The sequence below is a fragment of the Pyxicephalus adspersus genome, chromosome 2 (assembly GCF_032062135.1).
Source record: "Pyxicephalus adspersus chromosome 2, UCB_Pads_2.0, whole genome shotgun sequence".
In the NCBI taxonomy this organism is placed as follows: domain Eukaryota; kingdom Metazoa; phylum Chordata; class Amphibia; order Anura; family Pyxicephalidae; genus Pyxicephalus; species Pyxicephalus adspersus.
In genome coordinates, this window is record NC_092859.1 from 113,720,198 (window position 1) to 113,748,124 (window position 27,927).

At 38.0% G+C, this 27,927-nt stretch overlaps 1 protein-coding gene across 2 annotated transcripts; it reads right to left on the reverse strand.

Annotated features, from left to right (window-relative positions):
- Positions 1 to 2,128: 2,128 nt before the first annotated feature.
- On the reverse strand, positions 2,129 to 27,927 carry TNPO3 (transportin 3). 2 transcript variants are annotated; one of them, XM_072401922.1, is made up of 23 exons: positions 27,631 to 27,927; positions 21,040 to 21,240; positions 19,521 to 19,594; positions 19,232 to 19,388; positions 18,699 to 18,842; positions 17,256 to 17,431; positions 14,215 to 14,353; positions 13,452 to 13,598; positions 12,849 to 12,956; positions 12,065 to 12,156; positions 10,789 to 10,928; positions 10,422 to 10,613; positions 9,702 to 9,793; positions 9,199 to 9,275; positions 8,783 to 8,843; positions 8,504 to 8,659; positions 7,831 to 7,947; positions 6,661 to 6,755; positions 6,133 to 6,289; positions 5,086 to 5,253; positions 4,096 to 4,208; positions 3,870 to 3,964; positions 2,129 to 2,831 (listed from the first exon to the last, which is right to left on the reverse strand). In XM_072401922.1, exons 1-22 carry the CDS (start codon positions 27,745 to 27,747, stop codon positions 3,904 to 3,906), a joined length of 2,784 nt encoding a protein of 927 aa, XP_072258023.1. In that variant the 5' UTR covers positions 27,748 to 27,927; the 3' UTR covers positions 2,129 to 2,831; positions 3,870 to 3,903. The 2 variants fall into 2 exon arrangements, with proteins under 2 accessions (XP_072258023.1, XP_072258024.1); XM_072401923.1 differs by having other exon boundaries at positions 8,504 to 8,644; positions 27,631 to 27,925.

Sequence of the window (27,927 nt, forward strand, 5' to 3'; positions counted from 1 at the left end):
GTGCTGTAGATGTCCTTGTCTTCTGGAGGTATTGAAAGGATAGAAACAAAGTGAGCATGACTTACTATATGATTTTAGAATGCTTACAAAACAAACTTTGTAGATTCACAATCACTTGAAAACTTATTTATTTGTGCATATGATAATTGAAGGGAATATTCACAAAATGTGTGTTAACATTTTAAAATCCTTTAGTAAATCAGCTTCCATTGTGCAACTGTGTAGATTTACAGATTTACAGTACAATTTACAGCTAAGAATACTGACCCTGATTTATTGTGCCAGCAGGTATAGCAATAGCTCCCATCTAGGTGGTGTCATTGGATGTAAAATAGCCCCTCTCCATTGGAGGTAGTAGATATAAATATCAACCCTTCTTTCTGGAGTTTGTTACTGTTGATATGTCAGTCGATATAACCATATTCACCCTTTAATTGTACCAGGGGGTATAATAGCCTCCTACCCACATTTATTGCTCTGTGGGTAACACTAAAACAAACCCACTTTTTTCATTTCTCTCATCTAATTTTTATAAAAGTAATACTACATAGCTTCTCTCTTCGTTGTGGTCAGTTGGTGCAACAATAACACTCTAACATGGGTGTCATTGGGTATGACAATAGCCCTCCCCAATGAGTTTTTGAGTGTGAATATCATTACCCCCCTTGTGTCAACGGGTATACTAGCTCCCTCAAGTGGTAGACAACAGTGTTGCAGCATCTAATTTTTTTTACTGAACTGTTGCATTGGCTCCAATTGCATCCACAAAGTCTGTAAAGGTGGTGCTTGCAGCCTAGCTCTATGGATGTGATCTGACAGTCAAACAGAAACCCATCACATCCATAAAATAACAGGAAAGTTTGCCTGTGTCAGCATACAGCCACTGGTGGTGAAGCGGTTCCTTCCTCCCATCAATCCACTTATCTCCAACATAAAAACTCTTTTGTGCTCTCCTGGCTTGCCAATCCTTGTTTATTTTCCCTTTCTGCCATCAAAATAATTCTTGGGAAGATGGGGAAGTCCCATGCTTTTAGAAAGGTAGGAATTTCACAAACTTTCAAGGTTGTGGGTAAAATTGTAGAAACAGTGCCCTATCCAAGATGAAAATAGGAGGCTAGGCCCAGAAGAAAGTGTTGAAACAATATTTACAGTATCCAAGTATATTTCTTTATATTTTCAATAGTGAAAAAGTATAACAAAACTTTATCATGATGCAAATGATTAACTGAAAATTGATGTCTGATAACTTTAACCTTCTTTGTTGCACTGATTTTCACACTTTCAGAAGGCCATGGTCCTGAGACTGGGGGTTGAGAACGAATAACACCACAAAAATAAGAGCAGGAGTAATTTTGTAATTAGTGTGCTGCAGGTTATTAAAGAGTTTATACAAGGAGCAAAACCCTGTACAGAAAAAAAAAACCAGGAATTTGCATTTGTGAGAGCAGATACCTCCGCATGGGGATAATTGTGCCATTTACTTAGTAAGGAGACATCTGTAGTATACTTTTTACATGATGAGTATGACAACAGGCTCCAAGGACATTGGATTTGCTTTAAAGCATTTAGAACAGCTAACTTTTTCCAGTTAATTTATACTGTGTCGTTTTTCTTGGTGTACAACAGGGCAATGGGGACACTGGCCCTGTGTATGCACTACATTTATAATAAGGATATACTGTTTATAGGCAGAATGGTCAGTCCTCTCTCTGGAACACTTGACAGCCAAAGCTACTTTGTATGATGGTGACCTCTAGAGGCAGGTGGAATAAACTGGAGAATGTGTCTTCACAAATAGAGAAGTAGGCAGCTAATCATAAATGTCTTCTTTCATCATTATATGGAACATGCACTTTGAATGGTGGGTTTTCTATTTTTGCCTGGACCGTGGTTAGTGTTGATCCTCTTATAGGCAATGCATAGAGGAGCCTTCTCCTGTAGATGAACCATCAATGCTCATCCTGTCTTTTATAGTCATCACTTTCATTGTCATGTTTTGTGGAAATGTATTCTTATTCAAGTTGTGTTTATGAAAGATGCAATCATTGAAGTCATGAAAGGTCACATAACTAAAATAGCTGGTAAACCTTTTACATTAACAAAAAAAAATGGAACTCAATTAAAAATCCTCTTTTTACTTCATTTTATTTTGCACATTTTACTTTTTTTGTTCATTTCACAGAAAGTTTAGCTGCATATTTTCTCAGTTTGCATCCACGCAAATTTAATCTCCGCCAACCAGTGATTTTATCTGACGGCTCTTAGTTTTTTGTTTTTTTTTTAACTTTTTTTGTAATTGCAGTTTTTTTTCATATTTTTTGATTTTTTTTTTTTTATTTTAAAATGAGTCCATCAAGGAAAGCTCTAAACCCTTCAACACCACCTCCCAATACCCGATCCTTCCCATAAGAAAATGCATATTTGATGCTTGGGCATTGCCGTTAGAACCCCTTCACCCCCGAGGTCTTGGACAATGTGGCACTGTTGGGGGGACTGGGATGTCGGACACATCTGGCACCACCTGGTCACCTTAGTGCCTTATTGCTGTGTAAGACCTTTGAAAAAAATCTTTTTAAACACAGCTTTTAGGGGAACATTTGCCCCTGCTCAGAAGTGAAGGGGTTGAGTTTTTGATGCTCTTTTCTTCCCGGTTTTGTTACGTTATCTTCAGCACGCTACACACAGGGACGCCGTCCTCAAACCCGCCTGCCAGCCGTCTCTCACTTTGCGTCCCCCCTTTTGGCATTACACGCTTGGGGGTTATAGAAGCCAATCCACAATGGTTCTCGGTTCTGGAGGTGCTGTCTGAGTGGGCTGGTAACCTGCCTTCACTGTAGAAGAAAAATATGTGAAAAAAATGCTTATACATTTAAAACAACACCTTCCACTGACCTATCATTGTGCAATCCACAGTTGTACTTTTAACTATCAGTGCATGGGAATTATCCGCCACATACAGGATGGAGCTAAAACTCTAAGTACCTTGTCGCCCAATATTCTAAATATTAGGGTACTTCTACTGTCATGGATAAGGGGTGCAGAATTTATAAGATATACTATTTTAAATTGCACTTTGCAGCCACACTAAACAAGTTTCATTCTTAAAGACCACATAGCCACCAATGATATTTTAGGTGGTATTCTCCAACTAGAATTTTTGAGTACTGACCTAAATGTGACAGGTTGCTAGGAGGCAAAACATATGTATGTATATATGAAAGAGCCATGTATAATCTGTATAGTTGTTTACATAAATTACCAGTACTGCTTATTAGTCTACCCTGTATATTTTAGCTATTATCATACAGTGGTAAGGAATAGAGGGGCCCAGGCTGATTATGGTCTTAGTAACGATTTGATTATTTACCCAAAATGTTTCCACCACTAGCTTTTAAATAATTAAAGCCTGACTTCACTTCAGAGAATGGTTTTCCCATTGTATTATGTGGGTGATTTCACTAGCATGAGATGTTCTGACTTAACTTCATAACTGTTACTCCTCAATAAATTGGCTCAGCTCAAAACAATCATTCCCATCTGCCACATCCCAATAATATATGGTTCGGAGTCAACTTCATAGAAAAACAAACTTAATTTGTTTGGAAGTTTTTCTTAAAACCTTAACCATATATATTGGAGGACACTTCTAGGGGACATCCTCAAATACAGATCACTATGCATGGTCATGTGACCCGTCATTCAAGTCATTGTTCATGCACTGGTTCACACCCAAAGGCAAGGGTTATAATGGTACAGTTATTCTAAAATGTTGTTCAACATTTTATAATTGTCCTCTTCTTAAAGCTTACCATTCCTCTTATATGTTACCTTTCCCTTAAAAGCAAAATCTATTACAGAGCACTACTTACCATAGAAGACAGGCGAGGTTGTTTAGGAGAGCAGCTATCGGAATAACCTTGTGAAATCTCTGAGAGCCCAACACACCTGCTTACATTCCTCAGCACTGTAACACACACAGAGGAGTTTGTTAAAACAAAACACAAACCATTTTTCAAGTTTTTACATATACACAATTTTCACTGAAATAGATTTATGTCTGAAAGACAGTGGGACAGTAAAATAAGTTGGTCTCACCTTGTGACTTGTTTGTGGAAATCTGTTAACTGCTTATGTGTTACTGTAATTGCTCCTCCTGATGTCTCCTTTGGTAAACCCTTCAATGAAGTTTCCAGCCATCTACAAAATGTCTGAAAAGGGAAAGGGAGAAAGTTAAAATTTGTAATTTATGCTATAACTTAACCACCTAATAAAACTATAGAAAATCCTGTAATAGAACAAATTACTAAGCCAAAAGTAAAATAGTTAGTTGGCTGTAAAGGAAATGTAGAACTAAAAACTTTTTTTGATTTTGTGATTTTATTGCTTCTAGGCCCATAAATTTTTATTGTATGCGGGACAGGTTTTTTTATTATTATTATTTTTTGTCATTTTTTTGCATTCCGTGAATCTCTAAAAAAAACAAAAGGAAGTTGGAGCAAATCTAAAGAAAGCAGAATTCCCCTTTTCCTCTAGTTCTGGGGAAAACCAGATTTCTTCAGAATTTTAGATTTCTCCTTCCATTCTTTCTGGGTAATGGTTGCCAAAAAGAGGGGTGAAACACTTTAATGGGGGAACAGACAGCAATAAGAAAAAAACGCAGACTGTATAAACATTACCCACTATTCAAAGCTAGAAAATTTTTTTCTAGAGCTACACATTAAAGATTATTTTTTTGCTTTGTAGAGTCCTTGCCCTAATATGAAAGTATGTACTGGCAAGCATTTCTACAAATGTTTGAAACGAACTAAAACTGTACTCTAGAATCTTTTGTGATCTTTAAGATATAGTCTCTTCAAAATAAAATTAGTTACAGCTTTGCTTGTTGCAAAACTCTTTGGCTGTTAGTCAAGAATATGTACAGATATCAAAGAATTAAAGTATTTTCGAGTTTTAAACTCAATATAACTAAAACAATGCTACAGCTGAATGTGGTACATTTGGTTATCACAGGATAAGAATATACACATTAGATTAAAAATAACTTTAAAATTCAATTATAATACATCGGATAAATTATTTCCTTACCGGCCTGTCAAAAATCATCATTTCCCATACAACTTCCGCCACGTCAGGCAATGTATAAGGAGGCAGACAGAAACAACAAGAATGGAGAAGCTGGCTAACCAGCTGTTGTCCAAACTGGTTCATTACTTGCTGAATCAAATCTTTCCGCACTTCAAAGTTCTCCTCATGCTGTAATAATAAATAAAATCATCAGCTAGAAGCATATAGTTCATAATGTGAGTGTGTACCAAAAAAATTAAGACAAAAACTATGTACTAGAAAAATGTGAGCAGGCACATTCTTTTTACAAAAGGGATGTATGCACAGCTCACTGTACAATCCTGCCATAACTGGCTGCAAGAACGAACAAACTTGTGCATGCTTGGTTAAAAAGATGGCTGACATTTCATAATCCAGAAGAGGACCAGGTGAAGTGAAGGTGCGAGGTAAGGCGAGTTTTGGGAACAGGCAGGCAAGTTTTTGTTTAATTGCAGAAAAGTCATTGCCTGTCCTTTCTGTAATAATGAGCCTTACTCCTCGTAGTATTTTTTTTTTTTTTTTTTTTTTTTTTTTAATTTTAGTTTCCCTTAATTGTATAAGCATATATGACTTCACAATTATTGTATGAACATACTGGTGTTACAAGTCCCACATGTATGCATTTTTTATACTCTGACCCTGGCCTAAATTAACTGGTACCCCATCAACAGACTCGGCTTTTTTTCTTGTGAAGTCATGCATCATTTCTACAGTACCAAAGCATGGTGTCCTGTACACTCCTATACAGTCTATGCAGGAAGCCATGCCCTACTGGACTGCCCCTAGTTGAACACCCATAGTGGCTCCTATAGGAAATATCACTGCCAAAATATCAGTGGTGTAGTGTACTCTGCCTACAACCCTAATAGTTTGAAAGAGCGTGAAAGCCCAAATGCAACTGTCCTTAAAATAAAGAATTTAGAGCCATTTTCCAACTTTTAAATTAAAAAGCATGTTTAGTTCATGTTTAAGCATTGCTGCTATGCTCTCACATGCCTTAGATTTACAAATACTTTAAAGACGACTTACATCATTAGCTATCCCAGTGTGTACAAGATCACGCAAAAATTTCATGACGCTACAGTTGGCATCTCGATGGTCTAATGAAGTGGAGGCAATAGCCCATTGCAGGACATGTATTAGCACCTGACTTCTCAGAAGGATTATAGGACATCGCTGTATGAACCTAAGAGAGAAGAAAGTTCAGCCACAACGTATGTATTTAATAAAGCACAAAATATATAAGTGAACTGAATTGTCTTCACAAATCAGGAATAAAAATTTTTCCTGTCAGTACAGGTTTTCTCAAATGCCATCATGAATGGAATATATACAACAAAATACAGTTTCCAGCTCAAAAACATATCTAAACACAAGGTAAATGCCATTACCAGAACTCATAAGATACTACTCAGACATAATTAATTGAATGAAAATTAAAAATTAAATGTATGTAAGTATGTAAAACCAAAAGCCATTGGCAGCAGGTGATTAAAGCAGGTAGCCATGTCCAGTTAGAGAAAAGATGACAGCAATACAGATGGAAAACATCTTTACCTGGTAAAGAGCCTGAAAAGGTCATCAACTGTGTCTGGGTGATTACGGAGTCCATTTTGCCGCTCCAGCAGTTGAAATGTAGGAATACAAAGAGCCTGAACATGTAGAGCACAACAGTTAATGTAAAAGTTAATAATACATAGCAGTTTTCATAATTCAAAGTATATGTGTTTGGAGAGTCTAAAGCTATAGAGGCAATATGTGATTAGGAATCATAAATAGATCATAAATTATGAGGGTATGTTAGAAACTGAGCGAACTGTAGAATGGCATAGTGTTATTAATGGATGATAATTTTATAGAACAAGTAAATGTCTCCCCTAAACTACAAAGTTTGCTCTTCTGGACACTTAATGTTACACCAGAGATTTAAAAATATTTGTATTAGGGAAAACTTGGTTAACTGTGACTAACATGATTTGAGGTTGGGTTATTACTAGGTAATGTCTCTGTTCTGAATAGTTGTTACCTGGACACTGTCTAGCGATTAAAGGGTATTAATTTGCAATATATATCTAAATTTTCAAAAGGTGGACCCTAAAGTTCGTTTTTTCGGACCATGAAGCATATGGAATAAAGCCACCGATTTCATGTTTGCAGATTAAACAAATCTTTGTAATAAATACACTTGTAAATTGTCTACAGCTTAATAGAGCAATCACAAGACTGAAATGAAAATGAGTTTCAGGGCAGCTTAATATAGAGTAACTAAACTATTTTTGTGGTGAAGCAATTAGAGAGAAACAGTATTTCCTTGTATACTTCTATACATTCTATACATGGCCAAACAGAAAAATTAAATAAAAAGTGGTTAATTTTGAGCCGGGAAAAAAAACTTGGGACACTATGGAAAAGCAAGAGAAAACTGCTGCACACAAGTTCTTAAATGCAAAAGCTCTACAAATATGAAAGCTGCAGAAAATGTGTTAAAACAGAACACACACAGGAATGAAGATCAGCAAAGGTATGGAGATTTGTTCCTATTTGACCATTAACTGTATCATTTTATAAGTACTTGTTTTACCCTCTCCATCAACTGTAGTTTTTGAATACGATAGACCTTTGTCTTTAAACCTTACTTTGTATTAAAATGTAGCCATATGAAAATAAACATATACTGGACACACTAGTGTAAGTGAACTGAATGTGCTGGAGGAGGGGTTGATTTACCTGTAGCATTTCAAGCAATCCTTGTTGGCAACCTTCCTCCATCCCATACTCATCCACTAGGATGCTACCCAAATACAGGAAACACGAATGTTGGTGAATCTGGTAGACATTAACCATCTGAAAAAACACCAGCCAGCAACTGTTAAAGACAATGTAGCCATTTTTCCCCAGATATATACATATATTGCATGCTGCATATATTTGTAATATGTGCTTAAATGATACTGAAAATACGATCTAAATGAAAAAAAAAAAAAAAACACTTTGGAGCATATTCCAGTATTTATTCATCTTTCAATGCTCTGTAAAATTGCCTCCTCTCTCAAAATACCAGTGAGAAGGTGACTAAATCTGGGGACACAAAGTTTTTAAGCTTGAAGACCATTTTATGCCCTAAGTACAGAAACACATGCAAAAACTAATATGCCCCCAGCTAGTAACACTTTTAAATGTGTTAATATTAAGTTAGTGCGGCACTCAATAGACAAAATGCAGCCTCTTAAAAGTCGTCCCAATTTAAGCCGCTTCAATAGGATATATAATATATGAATAAGCCAGCCTATACTTTATGATCAATATTTTTGACACAAGCTAATTAGAGAACTTCTGAGGTCCTACTATTTATCTAATAAGGTGAATTGTGAAATACCCGAGAAAGGTAAATGTGAAATACCTGAGTGACAAGAGGCTGCAGGAGTGCTGCAGATCCTTTTCCTACACAGCGCACAGCAAAGCGCAGACATCGGCAACATCGCTCCACAATTCTGTTGTCAGCACGATGCTTGTTCAACGTCTCCGACATCACAGGCCATATCTGAGATTGAAACGTCTATTATCACCAACAAATAGATAATACAGCCATCAACTTTTTACAGGACTACTGGTAACTAAAGAAGTTACACACATACACAGCCTACACAAAAAGGGCAAAAGCCCACCTTTGGTTACTTACTTCTTGAACAACTTTTTGGCATGGGTGAGTCTGTCCATTTTCTACTGAGGGAATAGTGTGCCTTCAAAAAAAAACAAAGAAAATGTATAAAAAGGGATGCATTGCCTGCTCTAAACCACTACATAGATCCAAAACACAAGAGAACACATATTTGTAAATGGTAAAAGCAAGCTTGTTCAAAGTTTGTGTTTTCAAATTATCAGAAAACAAAACAAAAACATTGCCCAACAGCCAAATATACCAGCCAACATTTACCAGCCAATTATACAAACTCTAATTTTCCCATTGGTTAGGATTTGCTTATGTTGTGTAATACAGGCAATTGTTAAAACGGTTATGATAAATATCATCAAAACAGCAGCAAATTGCAGCACTTGACTTTTAAGCAAATTAACTGCTGATGATATTACACCTACCTGAAGATGACTGCCAGTCGGTCCAGAAATAGCGTGGGGTCAGAGGACAAGCCGTTATTAGGGTCTTGGGAGAGGAGCTGAACAAAGAAGTAGGGAATATGTTTTTTGACACATTACAAATAAATATGGGAACTGCTGTTTAACAATGTGTAACATATAAATTTACAAGGATTTAAAACTTTCCTCTGCTCACTTATTTCTGATATTACTGCCTAAGCACTTGCACTTAAAACACCTCTATGACAGCTTGCACATAACTAGAGCAACGATGGGACACTAACAAGCATAAAACATTATCCTTTTTTAGGGAGAGTAGCCATTTCTATTCTATTGATTGCATTATCTGATGTAATACCTGACAGCATATGTAAATCTATCATGCCAGACCATTTGTGAAGATCTTATACACAATTTATAAACACAGTGGGTGTTTGATGATAGAAGAAAGAACATAAGAAATAAATAGTCTAAAAAAAGAAAGTGGACCATTTAGATTCTCTCACCTTCTTGAGGGATTCAACCTGGACAGAACACAGTTCGCTCAAGCATTCAGAAATCTTGTCCAGAGGTAGACGTGCAAGGACCAGCGCAGTGCCTGAAGTGGGGGGAAAATGAAATATTTTAACACATACAGAGATGCCTAAATTACAGGATCAAAGAAGGGGAAAAAAAACTAAAAAGAAGTCATGAAAAATCCAGGTACCTTAAAAATCATTTAGCTTTGGCTAATTTCCACAATTGCCGTTTTTGTAGAATGGAAGTTTCCAAATTATGATTACTAACAACAAATCTTGATTTCTAATCCATAAACACTGGGTTTTCTTGCCCAATTCTCTGGCCTATGTATGAGACCGAATACTAAACATTAAATTGTGGTTTGTGATGTCTCCTGGAGAACTCCAGAAGCTAATATTATGATTAGGCTGCATTGTGGCTAGAAAGATTACATTGTCACTGAAAATCTAATACAGATCCCCGACCAAAACTGATAAAACAAAACTTTTTATTTTATAATATTGCAGTACAGCAAAAGCAAAATTAACAAAGTTCTAATAAGCAAGGGGTTTAAATGCCTTTCTTTGCCACATATCAGATTGGCCATGAGAGGCATTTGCTAAATACGAAGCGGTGTTGAACTACATTGTCTGATATTGTTAAAAGATTTGTGTCAAACATACTCCACATAATCAGTTGTATTTTGAATTTAATATTAAAACTCAAACCTTTTAGAAGTCCTACAGAAGCCTCTGCTGGCAATGAGAAGGAGTCCAAAGAGCGAGCAATTTCCAAAAGACCATTAAAGTGCTGTGCCATGTGGTCCCGACAGACGCAACAAATGTTCTGAATTGCTTTGGCGGAAGGCGAAGCCAAGCATGGCTGGCACAAACCCTTCATTAGGTACGACAACACGGGATCTAATTACATTAGTGATAAAAACAGGACACAATTTAAGCATGATGGGGAAAAAAATTAAAAAAAAGTAACATTTAGTGCAAAACAAAAACTGGACAAAATAAAACAGTGCTATGTTTATATGTACTGCTATTCTATACAAACATAAAAAACACAAAATTTAGGTAAATGACTTACCTAGAAATTGAGGGTTTCGGTCAATCACCTCACTCATTTCACCTACAAGCTCTATGCTAGTGTAGCGCACAGCAATGTGAACAGATTCCGGAAGTCTGACCACTGCATCTAGAACTTCTAGCAGAGTTGGACTGTTCTCTCTGCAAACAAATGTAATAAGATAATGGATTGCAAACAAAGGTAATAAAGTGGATAAATTAACAAAAATGTTCACATAAATGCAAACCCTGGTAAGTATAGATATATAGAAAAGTGTCACATTTTGTGCAGAATAATTAAAAATAAATAGATATGTGGACAAAGGAGAAATCTATTAAAAAGTGTACCTAGTGAACCAGACATTTTACAGTGTATGACTGGTAATGTGCACAGCTCCGCAGACACAATAGATTTTTATCACTCAAAATGTTTGTGATGATCTCAGGTAAAAAAACTAGTGCCAGTACAAATTCCCCTGATGACATAGGGGGGAAATGAATGATCTGAAGTCTTAAATCATTGACTGATGCCTTTGTAAATTCTACTGCTGTTCAAGTAGGGGGTTCCACGCCAACCCCACTCTAAAGAGCTATCCTTTCCAGAGAGCAAAATAATTCCTCTAGCAATTAGCTGGTGTTATTTCCTCAGAAGGATGTTCTGGCTCAGATATGATACAGTTATATGTCAAAGCATGTGCAGTCTTTGATCGAAATGATCGAAATGCATGACATAGATAAGTAATCTAAAGTTAGTAAAAAGATCCCTTTTTTTTTGGTTTGTCAAATGGGGGCCTGTGTTTGTATTATATAGAAGGTTGGGTCGTATGAAGTTACAATTTTGCCATGTGGATGGGACAGGGAACCTTCTGTCCAGAAGGCCCAAACATGTGCCACTCTAATATGCAAATATGGACCTCAGCTAGAAAGCTGGAACTTGAATCTAACCCCCTCCAAGTGATAACTTTACAGGTCAAATTTGTTGATAAGAGTATTTCTCAAGTTTTGAAGTTCCCAGATAGCTGTAGGACGTATTAGAGGCTCCTTAATAGAGGCAAATCAAACTTTCTTATCCACAGGTTCAGGATAAACAAAATAAAGGTGTACACTTTTATTTAGAAGGTTACCATGAAAAGCAACACAGAAGGTAAATCGGTATAAGCAAGATAAACACTTATCTTATACGTAATACAAGCAAGAAACTACAGTTACAGTTACAGTACTAAGTTGTACAGAAGAGTAAAACAGGGAAAGACAGGGAATCAGACAGTATTCCTTTAAAGAAAAAACAATTTACTTACGGATCTATACTTTTAGCTATGGAAGCCATTATAAATAGCACAGCCTCTGTGACTTCCCAGGGTGGATTCCCTTCTTTTAGAGTAGAATACAACTGCATGGAAAAAAAGAAGAAAGGAAAACATAAGCAAAATCATAATTAAACCAATACTAAACATTCACAATATAAAATCAACATATCTGTGAAGGTTCCCAATCATGTTCATGGTGTAAATTGTTTTTATTTCTACTTTGATTTTAGACCATTAACACCTTCATTCCAAGCAAACAAGGTCTAGGAAAAAGTCATTAAATGCGGTCCACAGGATTTACTTAAAGACTTCCCAGCAGCTTCTGCCATTTGCAAGTATGCACTCCCCCTGTCCCTAATGAATCCACTTTTTGTTCTTAAATCTCCTTCCTCTCTTCGTCTGCGTTTACTACTCTTTGGTCATCTTGATGACTGAGGACAGGATGATATAACCCCTGTGCATGTTTAAAAAGGGGTTACTGCACTTGCCCACACCACACACAGACCTGTGAATATGCAGCTATAGTAGTACAGAATGTACAACTGCTAGCAGAAAGGAGAAATATATTAAGCAGCAAGGGATATAGAGTGTCTTCCACTAACATTAAATGCACATGCAGTTATTTTCCCCACTTTGCCGATATAGTTAGAGTTTAGGTTGTAAAGACCGACAACTTAGTCCCAATCCCTGCGATAATGTTAAAAGTGCAAGGTCCTATCCCTAAATAATTATATAAAGCAGAGATATAATTATGGTTTAAGGATAATACACATACCTGAGAAAAACATTCTATGGAGCCCACCAGAAAGATCAGGTCCTTTACCAGATCCGAAACTCGCATGCGGAACTCCCCAAAGTCATCCGTATCTTCAGGAACACCTTCCTGTGGAGTAAATTTAACTATTATATATGGTCTTCAGAGCCTTTATATATATATATATATATATATATATATATATATATATATATATATATATATAATTATGTAATTAACTATAAAAAATAAATAAATAAATGACAAAGTAGGCTGGTTTAAAGATACTATGACTATATAACTCCTAAAAGCAGCCTTCATGTTCTCGAGCTCAGGGGAAGATGAATGTAAAGCTCCAGGTGTACTTTGTTGCATGCTCCAGATCCACTGGATGCAAGTACTGGTGTAACCCACTACTTCAATCTGCAGTTACCTTCAGCAGATAGCAAAAAAATGTATATATGTGGCCAATACTTTAAACAAAATAACGAAAGTGAAATCTGGGTAGCCGCTCTGTTTTGGCATTCAATTTAGTGTATATATATATATAAAATTCCATGGAGCATACAATTAGTAACAGACATTAATTCTATTTTAGACAAATTATTACAGCTAATAACTTACATGGTCTGGATCGAGCTGACAATGCCTTGCCAGGGCATGGAGGAGCCTCTGTATGTATGGTTTAAAGATACTATTCAGCATGGCATCATTTATTTTATAAAGATGTTCTCCCAGTCTGTACCAAAAGTTAAAGGAGATTTCAACTACCTATTGAAAGGGCAGACAAAAGAAGTTCATGATTATATGTAAAAATTTACAGTTCAATATGCATGACTAGTAATGTACATAAGAAAAACAAGGGGAGACAAAAAGTTGCCAAAAAAAAAGTCTTTCATAGTTCATTCATCAAGAATCGATATATTTTTGCTCATTGGATGTCTTTACAGGATGGGTATGACTTAAGAAGACATCATTTTCCCAAGACAGAACCCCTGAATCTTTCTTGTGAGCTGTAGAAGGTACCCATAATAATAGCAGCCAAGTTATTTCTCTCTAAGAAGCACAAAGCACTTACAAAAAGGACATAAAGCAGTACTAATCCAATTTTCACCTTTTACTAAAAGGTTCAGGTACCGATTTTTAACTGTTTCTGCAACTCTGAATGTTTGGTTCCTTACCAAAGCATCAGAAACTCCTCCATAATGAGGGGGATTGGCTTGTACCATTTTCAGCTATTATCAAAAATAACAACGAAAAGATGATGAAGTAATGCATATATTTTTTATTTTTTCTAAATTGACACAGGCTACAATATTTTACATTTACAAACCAGAAAGGCTACCAACAAGTTCGAACAGGTCAAAGAGCAAAATAATCTGATTACCTCATACTGTGGGTGGCCAGCACAGATAAGGAGAAGTTCCAACGTCCGCAAATTTCCAAGCTCATGCCCTGGAGTAGACACAATTTTCTCCAAAAAGGTTTCACACAGTTCCGTAAACATCCGACAGTAATTCAACACTCTAAAAGATAAAACAGCCTACAGTTAACATCCTGTAATTTCTCGATTGGATGAAAACCTCGCTTTGTCACCACTTACCCCAGGGTTTCTGTCCTTAGACCTTTACTTGCAAGTCAAATGTCACCAATAAATCTGGAGACAATAAAAGAACCTCACTCATTTTCCCTCTTGAGTTTCATAATATTCTATTTACTAATTTGCTGTTAAGTGATGTAACACAATACACTCTATTTTCACTACCGTTCATTACAGTATTGTAAGTAATGATGTAAAGGCGAGGACTAATAAAGGTAGATGCTGCAACTGATTCTACTAGAACCTTTAGATGCAAATATGGAAATCTCATTTTCAAGGTTTTAAGAGTACAGTTTGCCTACTAATACAGTAACACTTCAGAGCCATGAAGACTGAGAACTATCCACATCATGGAAACAGTGCAATATTTTTGGCATAAATTATAGAGCTGAAACTGGGTTTCTGTGGGCTTAGCTGATCCGTCTGAGAATAGATTATTCTCATATCACTACATATTACAAAAATAAGATTACTCACTTGATAAGCCATGACAATTATTATGTTAAAAGGGCCAAATGCACACCCAGCACCTACACTGTTATCGTAGATAGCAAATCTAAATAAAATTACAACTACTTATTTCAATATATCTAGTTGTATCATCGATGCAATAGAGGAAATAGAGGCTTCTATGGGTAGGCTCTTCTAAAGAAACAGCCCTCTTATTTTTGGGCTATGTTATAGCATAGGACATGTGAATATCCTCTGTATTAAGTGATCTATTGTGCTACACAACAATACCATTGAGAGGCTTTTTAGTTCCTTTAGTCCCTCTCCTAACCATGCCTTATTGTAGTGGGGCTAGAACGGTGCCAATTTTTTGATTTTGAGTGAGATAAATGGATCTGAAGCTGCTCCTCTCAATGTAGGTCAAAACCTTTTTTTGTAGCAAAAGACCAGCCTGTATAACTAGTGCAGTGTTCTCCCCAGCACCTTTTAGATTGGCACACCACCCGGCAATTTTCAGTAACCACCCGGTTGCTTTTGGGTAGTTACTGATAAGTTGGGTCACAATACAGATGCTGACACCTGCCTAAAATTTCATACCACCCTGCTTAAAAAAATGTCTGGGTTCAGCACTGTAGTGTAAAGTAAAATGAATTATCTTTTTTGGGTTTCAGCTACTTTAATAAAAGTACATAACTTTTGCAAAGCCTCCATGTGAACTCCATCCACGAGTTTCATTACTTAATTTTACTATTTGTGTGTGGAAAGTTTTGTAATTAGATCATAACGTATTATCTAAATGCAAAATTTGCACCAATGTCAAAAAACTGTAAATTCCTGCAACCTGCAGACCTACCACCACTTATTTTTTCTGGGTTATCAAGCTTTTTGGCTTCCCCACAGCACCCCTGATGACCTACACATTACTAGAGCAGCTAGTGGTTATATGGAATATCACTGCAGAGGATCACAGATAATCAGGCAATGCTAAAATGCATTGGTCCACCACACTTTCAGGAAGACTTGCCAACAACACAAGTAACAAGCTCTCTAGATTTAGGCTGCAGTAAATTATAAATAACTTGGCATTAGGCAAATAAAGTAAACTGTACTCTACCGGTTACCATGTTTGCTTTAGAGCTTCAGCACATGACTGATTTGATGGAAGAGTTCTGGAAACTCAAGACTAGTGAAAGACTGTACTTTAATGTAGAGCATTGTTTGCTTCTGTGACCCCTGCAGTAAATCTGAATAGGTGGTAAATCTAAGTTTTAAAATGAGTCATCAATTATGAGAAAGATTTCATTTCTGGAAGTTATTAGAATGATCAATCACATTTCTTAGCCTTACCAAGACAATAATGATAAAAAGAGGGAGAAGGGGCTATATATTTATTATACATGCCTCTAACCAAGTCCCTGAGGCTTTCACTATTCAGAATATTTTGACTGCATAAAAGCAGCTGACTACTGCATATTTATACAGAGGCTTTTCTCATTTATATTCTCTCACGGGATCAGTGATCATCCAGCATAGGCTGCCAGCATAATGTCAACCAAGACAATTGAGGCTTAGGAGTGACCTGAGTCAGCTGGCAGACTCTACGAACCCTCACAAATGAACCCATAGTTTGGTGTTCATATATATTTGGAATAACACCATTAATGCATTCACATCACCCCCAGTCAAATCTCTAAAAAGAAAGTACCATCATATATTGTAATATGAACAGTGTAATGTAAATTAGCTTACTGGTAGGGTATTAGGTAATATGCCGTTTCTTGCTTGGTAGGACTGAAAAACTTATTGTGATTTACAGACTATTTCCTTAATGTATCTCCATGGGAACCAAGGGGTAATATGGTAACAATAAAAACAAACTTCCTGGTGGTGAATTAATCACTAAACAGATATCATATGAAACATATGGTTTCCTGCAAAAAAAAAAAGTTTGCTGTATGCCAGATTCATTGCTTTATAGAACAGTAGTAATCGTTATTATGCATCTTATTTGATGCAGCTGACAGTCACAAGAATTTGAGAACAGCATTTATCACCTCTCAGAGATTACAATACTTCTCACTGGCAATGTAAACATCTGCTTTTCTATCTAAAAGTATCAGGCATTCTTTAATATATTACACAGGGTCAGAATCTACTATTTCAACATGTGGGTTCAGAGATGACACAATTATGTGACTGTAGGTGCTCACGTTTTTTGGGTGGTCTTTGCCAATATCAAAAATCTATCAGATCAGACTCCACTGCATCCTCACATCATAAAAGTTGCTACAATCTTTGCCTACAGCTTTTATATCGGCTATAGAAACAAAACATTGTTAAGACAAAGAAAGGTCAGTCAAGTGTTAATTAAATCTTACTTGTCCATGTCTTCTCGAGCCACTGCCATGTGATAGGCCACTTCGAGTGTGAGCACTCCCTGGAATAGTTGTGTTCCTAGGTTAAGGTGAGTCTCAACATTTTCAATGGCATAGAGTGCAGAACAAACACAGTCAGATGCAGCTTCATGTAAATTGGACGATGTTTGATCCTGTTGCTAAAAAACAAAAAAGTTGCATTTATTTCATTGAGTATATTCCATTTGTGACAACATAAACCAGTAGTTCACTTTTCATTGAAAGGTTCTGTCAAATTAGAACCTAACTCCATTACAAATTATTTTGTAAATGAAGGGCAAAAAATACATTCCTGTGGCACCACTGTAGTGCCTCTTCACACTCTTCTAAACCTAAACTGCCAAAGAACACTCAGCACCTGACACCTGGTCAGGTATGTGTGATGTTCAGCATCTGACACCCTCAGGCGTCCCCCACTGTGCTCTGTGACATTACTCACTAGCTGGGGTAAATCTGTCAGATACTTAGAATTTTTTGTATGTAGCTCGGTAACAGTTTAACAATCAAAGGCCCAGGAGCTGGGACAGGAAAATATTATCTCTATTGTTTTAACAGGGTAAATTCCCCACCAACACATTTACTTAATGGGAGGTTTATTAATGAGACTAGAGTAAAGAGAAAGTTTTATAAACCTTGATACAATGAATGATAGGTATTTCATATCTTTAAATGGGAGGCTCTTGGCTGCTCCTTTCCCACCCCCCCCCCCCCCTATTGATAAAAGGGCATGTGCAGTGAGATCGGCAAGTTTTTTCCCAATCCACATCACCTGATCTCGCGCATGCGCAGTGTGATCGTGTGACGTAGGAAGAAGAACGCGGAAGAAGAGAGGAGAAGATGCCTCACGCTTCCTCTGCGCTGGGCCAAAGACGGATACCGGGACGTTGCAAGACCTGATGGAAGAAACCTCCCGAAGGACTAACTGATCTGCGACAGTGTAAGTGTGATTTTATTGTTTTGGGTTAGTTTGGGGTTTACTTCCACTTTAAGTTGAAGCAGTGGTGGTCACTTTATTAAGGTGTATTGGAAGATGAATCATTGACAACGTCTGAAACCAAAAGCAACTCATTTTGTCCCTTCTCCTAAACAACCAGAAAAACTACAGTACACACAAACTAGAAAAGCTCTGATAACAGTAAACGTTATCAACAACAATAATGTTTTTTTAAGACACAGAGTGACACAAACCCTTTTCATCCTCAATAATTTTATCAGCTATAAAGGTCAGGCATTACAGAGAATAAAATTTTTGAAAATGAGCTACACAGAACTATAAACAAATAGGTGCAATGAGTTCCAAAAAATTGCTATTTATGAATGCTAGTCTCAATGTTGGCAATTGGTTCTTTGCCTTCTGCCTTTTTTTTTGGAAACCACTTCTAGAATTCAGTTACTTTTTTAACTTACCAGGACCTGGAAGAGCAGCATCAAGAGACGATTATTAGCCATGAAGTTGCTGTCTAAGACCCCCAAGTTAAACCAGCTTCCTAAACATTTGAATGTCTTGATCAGCATTTTTTCATTGTCCATTGCCTTCTCCACACAGGTCATCTAAAAAAATACAATCATTTACATTACTCAGAACATAGACCCCCATCTGTTTTTACATGACCAAAAGCTAGTAACAAAAGCTAGTATCTGACAGCTCAAAACTTTTCCAGGTTCTCTGCCCACAAATAATTTTCTGCTTACCATCATGAACTAGAATGGTTTAAACCAAAGCCACATCTGCTACTGCAGCTAATAGTTTGGGTTAACCATCACAGACAGTCAATGAGAGTTTAAAGTACCTATCCCTTATACTACATGATGTATAACCATAAGGCACTCAAGTACAGATATATAGTATAGAGTATACTCTAGAGAGTAGTATAGACAATCTGGGAGCAAACTAAAACACTTAGTTATCAAACTGCAATGCATTTCCAAAAAATTCTTACCAGAAGAGACACTACAGTACTAGAATAATAGGCCAAGTCCTCAATGATCTCAGATCGCCGGTTAGCACCAATACGCAGAGATCGGCTATGGACCTCCTCTGGTAGTACAGTAAGAATCTCCAAGAGGAAGGACAATGATGATGGGTCATTACTATAACTGTAAAGAAATAAAAACAAACAAACAATAAATAGACAGAAGGTTAGGGTAACATAATATATATTCAGTAACCTCTAAATGAAGTGGATTATGTAACATGCAGTTGAATCCAGCACAGATGTAAGTACTTACGATTCTACAAGCGTTTGTACACAGCCTTTCCAGGAAGCCATCTGCAAGGCAAGATCTGCTATTGCTAAAGCCAGCTAGAAAACAATAAGAATGTTTGGTTAAACCATTTGAAGGAACAGGTTGCATACCCACAGTATTATTTAGGGCTAACCACAGCCACACTTTAATAAATCTCTTCAGGCATTTACAAGCAAATGGCAAACCTAAACAACCAGCTTTCTCCAACACTTATTTCTTTAGGCTCCAAAACACAGAACTGAAAGGAGAAAACAGACTCATTAATCTTCCCAGCCTAAAGAGGGTCAGCATTATTCAATTCACACCCTATGAGATCAGGAGGTTGTGATCCTGCCCACAGCCTGTGACTGGACATCAAAAGAAGAACAGCAATGAGATTATTCCTCAGTTACTCTGCTTTGTCTGCATATCAACATGCTACTAATCAGCACATGAACCGGTTGCTTCTTTTTACAGATTCTTCCACTCACACTCTAGTCCTGCTGTACAATAGAAAACAACAGGCCGATACCAAGTCAAATTCAGGTACTTCACTGCTTGCATTTAAAAATACGATAAACTATTTTTTACATAAATGCAGTAACTTGGGTCTTTTTTATCTGTCTCGAGTTCAGCTTCACTCGAAACATATTAAAGCTGAAACTTTAAAATAGAGTAGAGGAGAACTATTTCATCAATTTTCACAGATACAGAAAAAAATGTCCTCAACGTGAGAAAGTATATTCCTCTCACACAGTTGAGATAGGGACAAGTGCCAATAGTTTGCAATACCCTTCCAAATAATTACTCCCTACACCCAATAGGTGCGATAACCAAAACTACATAGTAACTGACAGGAACCATTACATTCTAAACTCTCCCTTTCCTAAACAAAAGGGGACAAACTATCACGCTAAAGAAATGTGAGGAGACAGATAAACTACCCTGGATCCCGGGGTCTACCTGGGCTAGCTACTGGTGTGGGGAATTGCTTCCAATTGTAAGGATTGATCTGGAGAGGTGCTGTCTTTACAAAACCAAACACTAGCGTCAGAGATAGAATTCTATACATGCATATGTAAAGCAGAGCCACACAGAAAATCAGGCAAAAAGCATTTAGTTGCAGAGTGGTTATCAGTGTCTTTGAATTGCAAAATATCTTTTTGCAAGCCTTGTTTGTCTTAAAAAATATTATAACTAAACAAACAGCCAATAGCAGATAGGGGTGTACATGGGTGAGAGCTGAAGTGGTAATTTAACATTAGTCACAAGCATTGCTCAATGCAATGGCCTTGTAATGGAGGGAGCACATCCATTACTTCAAATTAAATTTATACACCAGGACGGTTAGTCCTAAGTACTGCGGGCCCAGCATGTATGATAATGAGCAATCTGTGTAAACTGAAATCTGGGCTCATGGGAAATGAGCATATTGACAAGAGTATTTTCTGACTAAACATGACGGGCAGTACTGAACAAAAGGGACAGTGATAAAAGTGTGGAGAGGGTAAGCAAGCCTTACCTGAGTTACAATAACAGGAGACAAGTCCTTCAAGTTCTGGATATGTGACAACAAAGAGTCCCGTAGGGAAGCATGGGAATCGGTGGGCAGCTCATAAAATGAAGTCTGAATTTTCATCTTCATGGTTTGTGCAGCAAAGTAGCAGGACTCAACATCTTGATGGATCTGTAGTAATTGGTCCGAGATCTCCCATGCGTAAACCTAAAAGAATCAACAAGAAAAAGGTGTCAAACAACACTAACTTACATGAAACCTTCTAATGCTGGCCATTCATTTTTATTTTCTATTTCACACATGAGAATTGAAAAATAAAAACAAAGCCTTACAGCCACGTACAGATTTCTAAAGAGGGGCAACGTGTAATAGGTTAGCAATAGAGAGTATACCACAACCTCTAAACACCAGGACCCTTAACATCTTTGCTATGTGCTTCAGATGGAGATCAAGAAAACAAGCACAATCAAAATATAAATACTTATCAGCAATCAAAGAGTTCACAGAATCCTGCACTGAAAGATATATAATGGCTGCCATTGCAGGACTTCTATATGAAAAAGCTTGTTTCACTGATGCAAAGTTGATCCAATGGCTGGAATACTTTATTAGTAACTGCTTCAAGAAGTGAATTTTCGCAGGATGCGTGCTTGTTCTAGGTTAGTGACTCACAAAGCCATCCATTAACCATTCATCTGGCTCTTCACAATTATTGTATTTCAGTGTGGATGGCATTCTGTCTCAATAGTTGTAAAGGCCACATGTCATATGAGTATTAAGCAAGCTGCTGAATTGCTGACCAGCCCTTTTAAAAATATGACCTCCCTGGTTGTCAGGCTGATGGTACTTTAAAACATATTGCTTTTATTGCAGAAGAAACAAAATGAACCTGCCTGTCCGCAAACTTCTCTAAAATGTACACAGAGCTGTGCACCTACAGCCTATTGTAGATTCTCAGTATACCTCGGTGCAGAAATGATGGATCTCCTGTGCCTATGTATGGGAGTTACATCATTCCAGCCCGGATGAAGATCCTGATTCCAAGATTGAAGTTGTCAGCATCACTGGGGGAGCAAAGGGAGGTGAGTTTTCTCCCACTTAAATGTTTTATATATCAATTACCTGAAACTAATATCACCTGAATCACATTGACATTTGCAGTAAATAAAAAAAAAAGAAAAAGAAAGTCACTCAAATTAGGTTCTCACTTCAATGTTGCTTTGACAGCACCAACTGTAGCAATACTTAAAGAAGAACAAGCTGAGAAGGACAGTTACCTGGGGTCTGACAGGTAAGAATATTTTCTGGGTATGCATGTTGTCAGAAGGCAGCACACTGACCTACTGCAGAATAACATCAGCCTGAGGAATGATGGACCATTACAGAACTTTTCTCAGATGTCAACTACTGTCTCATAAAGGACAGCATGAACAAAAGAAAAAAATGTAAGGACTTCATCAAAAATGGGAACCAATCAGCAAAGGACAATATTGTCCAGGAATCTAAACTATTGTACTGAAGTCATTAGGGCTGTTCATTTTATTCCAAGCTTTCCATATGTACTTCTAGGCAGAATTGCTTCATTGTAATGTATGATACAGCTCCCCTATGGGCAAAGATGGTAAAACCTGGTATGTATATTTACAGGCTCGGGATATGGTGTTCCCTGTTTAGATTAGAGGCTAGTTTCACGTACAACAACTAGGCTTCAATATTATTGGTAATGTACCTTTAACAAGGAGATTTCTTACAATTTCTACATTTGCAAATTCCCTCTTTGGCCACTGAATGACGATTATTTTACTCCTGTGCATGTGTTTGTTCCTGGCATGCCAAGAACGAACTGGGATGTACATGGAAACATTCATGGGCTGTGCGGTGTAAACATTAAATAATAAAAATTGCCAGGAGCCAAGGAACAAGAAGTGCTACTTCAGCCAAAATATATTTTTTAGTTTAGGATTGTAGAGTATAGGATTAACAACCTGGTTATGTTTGTTTTTCTGCTCGTGACCCTTTTCAGAAGATTTTACATTACTCTACCTCGGCAACAGTTGTATCTTACAATATTAGTTTTTTTGGAAAACAAAGGTATTGGTGACAAAGCGTCAGCAGAGACACTTTTTCCCTAGAACAAGTGTGACTTGTGACTCTTCCCAAGGGTAAATTTCTTGTCACCTGCTGTTGTCTAGGGGACAGAAAATTAGAGGAGAAAAACAATATTTGCCTGAGTTCAATTTAACTTCGCTAGAAACCAGAGAGTTGTGTTGTGGTCACTTTACGTGCAGCACTTCTGATACCCTAGCTACTAAGTGTGAAGCTAGATTCACCCTATAGCATTATAAAGATGAATCTTCACAGAATTTATCCTTGTAATATGCAAGATATGGATACAAGCTACAACTCGTGAGCTTCTAGCCTTATGTTCTGCTGTCTTTGCACTTTTCTAGGCTGCACTGAAAAACAGAAATGGAAAGTGAAATGTGTGAGAGTCCATATGGCAAAATGGGAAGAGAAAGCTATTCCTCAGCAGAGCTGCCATCTCTACTGACTGGACACAGGAAATTACATTTCTATAAAATGAACACAGAAATATGTCAATGAGGCTGATAATGCAGATGAGATTATTTCATCACCAAATATTCTTAAAAATACCCATTTCTGCCAAAGATTAATAGATTCAACAACACAATCTAAAACACTCTGGACCCAACCAGAACGCCAAATTCTCCATATTTAACATCACAAATACGGTAACTCCCAGGAACAAGTATGCAGTCCACTGTTGGGGAGTTTTGCCTCATGTCTAGCACATTGTCAGCATGACAGGAGATGAGGGTACATCCACCTTAGATGTAGAAACCTGACAGAGTTTCCAATCCAAAACCAGGAAAACATTTTCACTGGACATATTCTTTAAGCCTCGGCAATGACAGCAATTTAACAAGGCAAGTTCACCCATAGTATCTCCTGTGAATTCTCTGGGTTCTGTGAAAAAATAGCCTATCGCTACAAGCCTTCCCATTCCTACAAAAACAGAAATAATTACACTCATAGGCTGTACATTTTTATACTGTTTTGGGTTTGGGATTGGTTCAGCAACAAGTTGTCTCTTTGATTTACTCCCACCAGTTAATGTCTCAGGAAGGAAATTGAAGAAAATCTCCCCAATGGGACACTGACAGTAAAAACTTACTAACTAATTAACTAAAAACATTTTGCTATACACACTTTAAATTGTGGCACTGCACAACCATATATGCAATGAGGGCAATGCATTCCTGTGTGCTAGAATTTAGAAATTATTTCATTTCATCTTTACAACAGGAGGTAAAAGAACATTTCTTCCAAGGGTTTAAAATGATACAAAACAATAGAAGTTAGAAAGAAAACCTGTAAGGCTAGATTCACACAAGTGGTGGGAAGAGGCGTTTTCAGGGGCTACCAAAGCTTGGAACCTTGCATCACCAAAAGCACAGCGCTGGTTCTTTTTGCAACATTTCACAGTGGGTGGCACAGAAGCGCTCATCCCCTTTTATACCCTACCATGGGTAAGACAATGCATCCAGTGTCTCAACCAAAGGCGTGGTTCAGGTGTAAGGAAGCAATAACTGCACTGCGGCCTCCCCACCTGAACTTAGCCTAGCGTAAAGAGGGAAAAAATGATATTTTACCAGACTTTCCTCTGGATACTGTGTGCAGAGGGTGAAGTCATCACCCCTTGATGAAATCCCACAATAATATACTGGGCAGTGATGGGAGCATTTTGCACCGTGGAATCGCATGAAGCCAGAGACATTTTCATGCAGCTGTCTCTGTCAAATTTTTACTGCTGCAAATGTTTCCTATCCTCCTGTTATTTCTGACACCAATCTCAAACCATTTGATGTGACAATTTAGTGCTGAACCCAGAAATTTCAGGTCTAAAGAAATTATAGGTGGGTGGCAGCCCTTGTATTGTGACTCAACTCTTCAGTAACCACCCAAAAACTGCCGAGTGGTTACAGAAAAGTGATGGGTGGTGCACCCGGCTAAAAGGTGCTGGGGAAAACACTGCGGTTATCAATTCACTGTCCCACATCAGAAATATAACCAACACATTTCAGTGGTCCAGCTAAAGCCCTCTTCATGCGGACTGGTAGGAACCTTGGTAGCAGTACTGAATGAATGAAAATTAAGTGCTGATAAGAAAGAGCTCTGGAGGCTTTCTATATTGTAGAGGATGTCTGAATAAACATGCCACTGGCCTTATTAGCAAGAGAAGGAAAATATCCTCTAGATTTAATGTCCATAGAAAAGGTCTATAGAATTTAGAACCGTTTTCTCCATTTATCATGTATTGAATATGTGCCTGGGGTCACTTTTCAAGTTTTTCTATAGGATGTAACCCCTCTATGATTACTCTCTAGCATAATATTTGTCATCTAGACAGCAGTGAGAGGAAATGTTTTGTATTTTAAAATATAAAATGTTTTTATATCATAAAATATACATTTCCAGTGATCTGCATATGCACATTTAGGAATTTGGTTTTATGGACTTCCTTTTCTCTTTAACACCTGTCAGATAGATAAAAAAATAAAGGGGAAACAGCTCAGACAGAATAAAAAGGAACTTGTAAATGTTTTACTGCAGCCAAAATGAACAAACAACTAAATCAATATAATAAATAAAACCACCCCTGTATCTAAAAACCAGTTCCCAAACTTTTCCTGATCGAAGCATCCTTAGTGCTTTGGAATTTTATCAAAGGGATTCCCAGGCCAAAGCAAACACATAACTATGTCCATAGGATTTTATATCTGGGATGTTTATTTCCCCAGTGGCAATCATGTATTTGTTCTGGCCAAAATGTAAAATTTTTACATAAAACAGTCACCATATATTACACACTGCCTTTAAAATGACAACCTATCCATACTGATAACATGCCACCCCTAACGGACAGCCAGATAAGTAATGTACCTAGCAAGTAATCCCCAGCATTACAAGGATACAAAGACCACAGTGCATAGGATCCCCACAAAAGATATATAAGGAGACCCAAATCAACTTCATAATGATCAGCAGGAATGAAAAGAACTTCATATTTTAGCAGAACGACAAATTTACTGGACAGTTTTCCAGGGTCTATTCCACAAAAGCATCCTATTGGATGCAACGCTTAGGAAGACAACCTACTAAAGAACACGTACTTACCTTCTCCATGCCCACCAAGATCCTAGTCAGTGTTCTCCCCAACTCCTTTTAGCTGGGCGCACCACCCGGCACTTTTCAGTAACCACAAGGCTGTTTTTGGGTGGTCACTAAAGAGTTGGGTTAGAATACAGGGGCTGCCACCCACCTACAATTCTTCCCATCCAGCTTAAAACAAATTCAGGGCACAGCGCTGTGTATGATCCCCTGAGGTCACATGACTAGCTACCAATCTTGGTGTTTGCAGAGGGCATGTCACTGGGGTGCCATTTGTTCTTTGTTACCTGGTTATCTCTGTGGGGTCCATGATGGATCAGGGCAGCAGAAAATAGCAGGCAAAACAAGTATGTGCTCCTTAGGATCCCAATGGTAAAGTCAGTCTGTCATCCAGTATGGGCAAAGTAAAGGTTTAAATATAGCTGAAGCTCTGTAACTGGATAGTATCTGCACCACACTGATGAGGTCATACCTATCCTGACTGATAACACTATGCAATGTAATATATAATTTCTCAGTGTTTTTAACACATTTTTACTTTTTCTCATGCTTTGCTGAATCTCAAAGCTGCCGATCTCATGAAGTTTCTCTGAGAATACTTCCTATTAACAAACATGCAAAACAGCAATAGTATTTCTCATGGTGGGTTTCCTAATGGCAAAATGTGTTGAAATGAGCACACATTGTCCCCAGCAGAAGTCCAAGTGATAACACGGGAGTGATCACCATATACCAGACAACATCTCCCATTGCAGGATCACCAGAGGCTCTGCTAATGCAGAATTAAAGCTCAGCTCCAACCTCACCTTCAGCCTTGACTACTCTTCTCTAGCTGGGGTTCATCATTCTATGAATGGGACAGATCTGATGGGAAAACTATTCACAGCCATCACCAGAAATGGAGGCAATGGGAACACTTTAAGGGTGACAATAGCTTTAGGAGGAAGTTCCACATTGCACAGAATCTCGCTCACTTCCTATTGAGTCTTTGGGTTTAAAAAAAAGAAACTGGGTGTACACCCCTTCTTATTCACCCCTCAAAAAAGTTTTGTCTTTACAGTTGTATTGCAGGAGCAATGATCACAATGCTGAGTGGCAGAGGAGGATTCCTGCTGCACATAACAGCCCAGACAGGACACACAGGAATAAATAAAGCACACTCCCTGCTGATACCGGTCTCTCCCCAGTAAGACTGGGTCAGCTTTCCATGGAGAAATGTGTTGTGCAACCATCTGATGTACCATACCGAGCCCTGTGCCAGCCCTGCCTACAGCAAGCATGGCCCTGTGCTAAGAGTCCCCAGGGTCACCCCAGCATGTGATCAGCCCATCCCGAGCAGCGAGCACACACTCCCCTCCCATGGCCACATGAGCCCCTAGTCGGATGTGTACAGTAGGCCCTCACCGATCTCTGCAGCTCTCCCAGCCACAGCGAGGCTCTCTCCTTTCCGCTGGGATCCGGGTCATGGTAGAGGGCCTGCACGGCCTGGTAGACGGTCTGCAGGTCTGGTTTCCCCTCCATGTCTCTCTACTTCAGCGCTCCGTGCTCTCTTACAGCCGCCTCTCCCCAGGCTTCATTCTCCACCTCGGCCGCAATGGGATTGTGCACCCGCAAACTCGGCCCGGACGGGAAGCACAAGTCTGCAGTATAGCGTTCCGGATCCACTCCCCGGGTTGTACAGGGAGGGAGGGGGGGCGCCGG

What these genes read in the sequence shown, in the direction of transcription:
- TNPO3 (XM_072401922.1), bottom strand. Translation starts at nt 27,747, where the DNA reads ATGGAGGGGAAACCAGACCTGCAGACCGTCTACCAGGCCGTGCAGGCC. An exon ending in GCTCGAGAAGACATGGACAA is followed by an intron (nt 14,354 to 17,255) that starts GTAAGATTTAAT and finishes TTTATCTTTTAG; the next exon opens with AGTGTTGAATTACTGTCGGA. An exon ending in GTCAGCTCGATCCAGACCAT is followed by an intron (nt 12,957 to 13,451) that starts GTAAGTTATTAG and finishes TTTACTCCACAG; the next exon opens with GAAGGTGTTCCTGAAGATAC.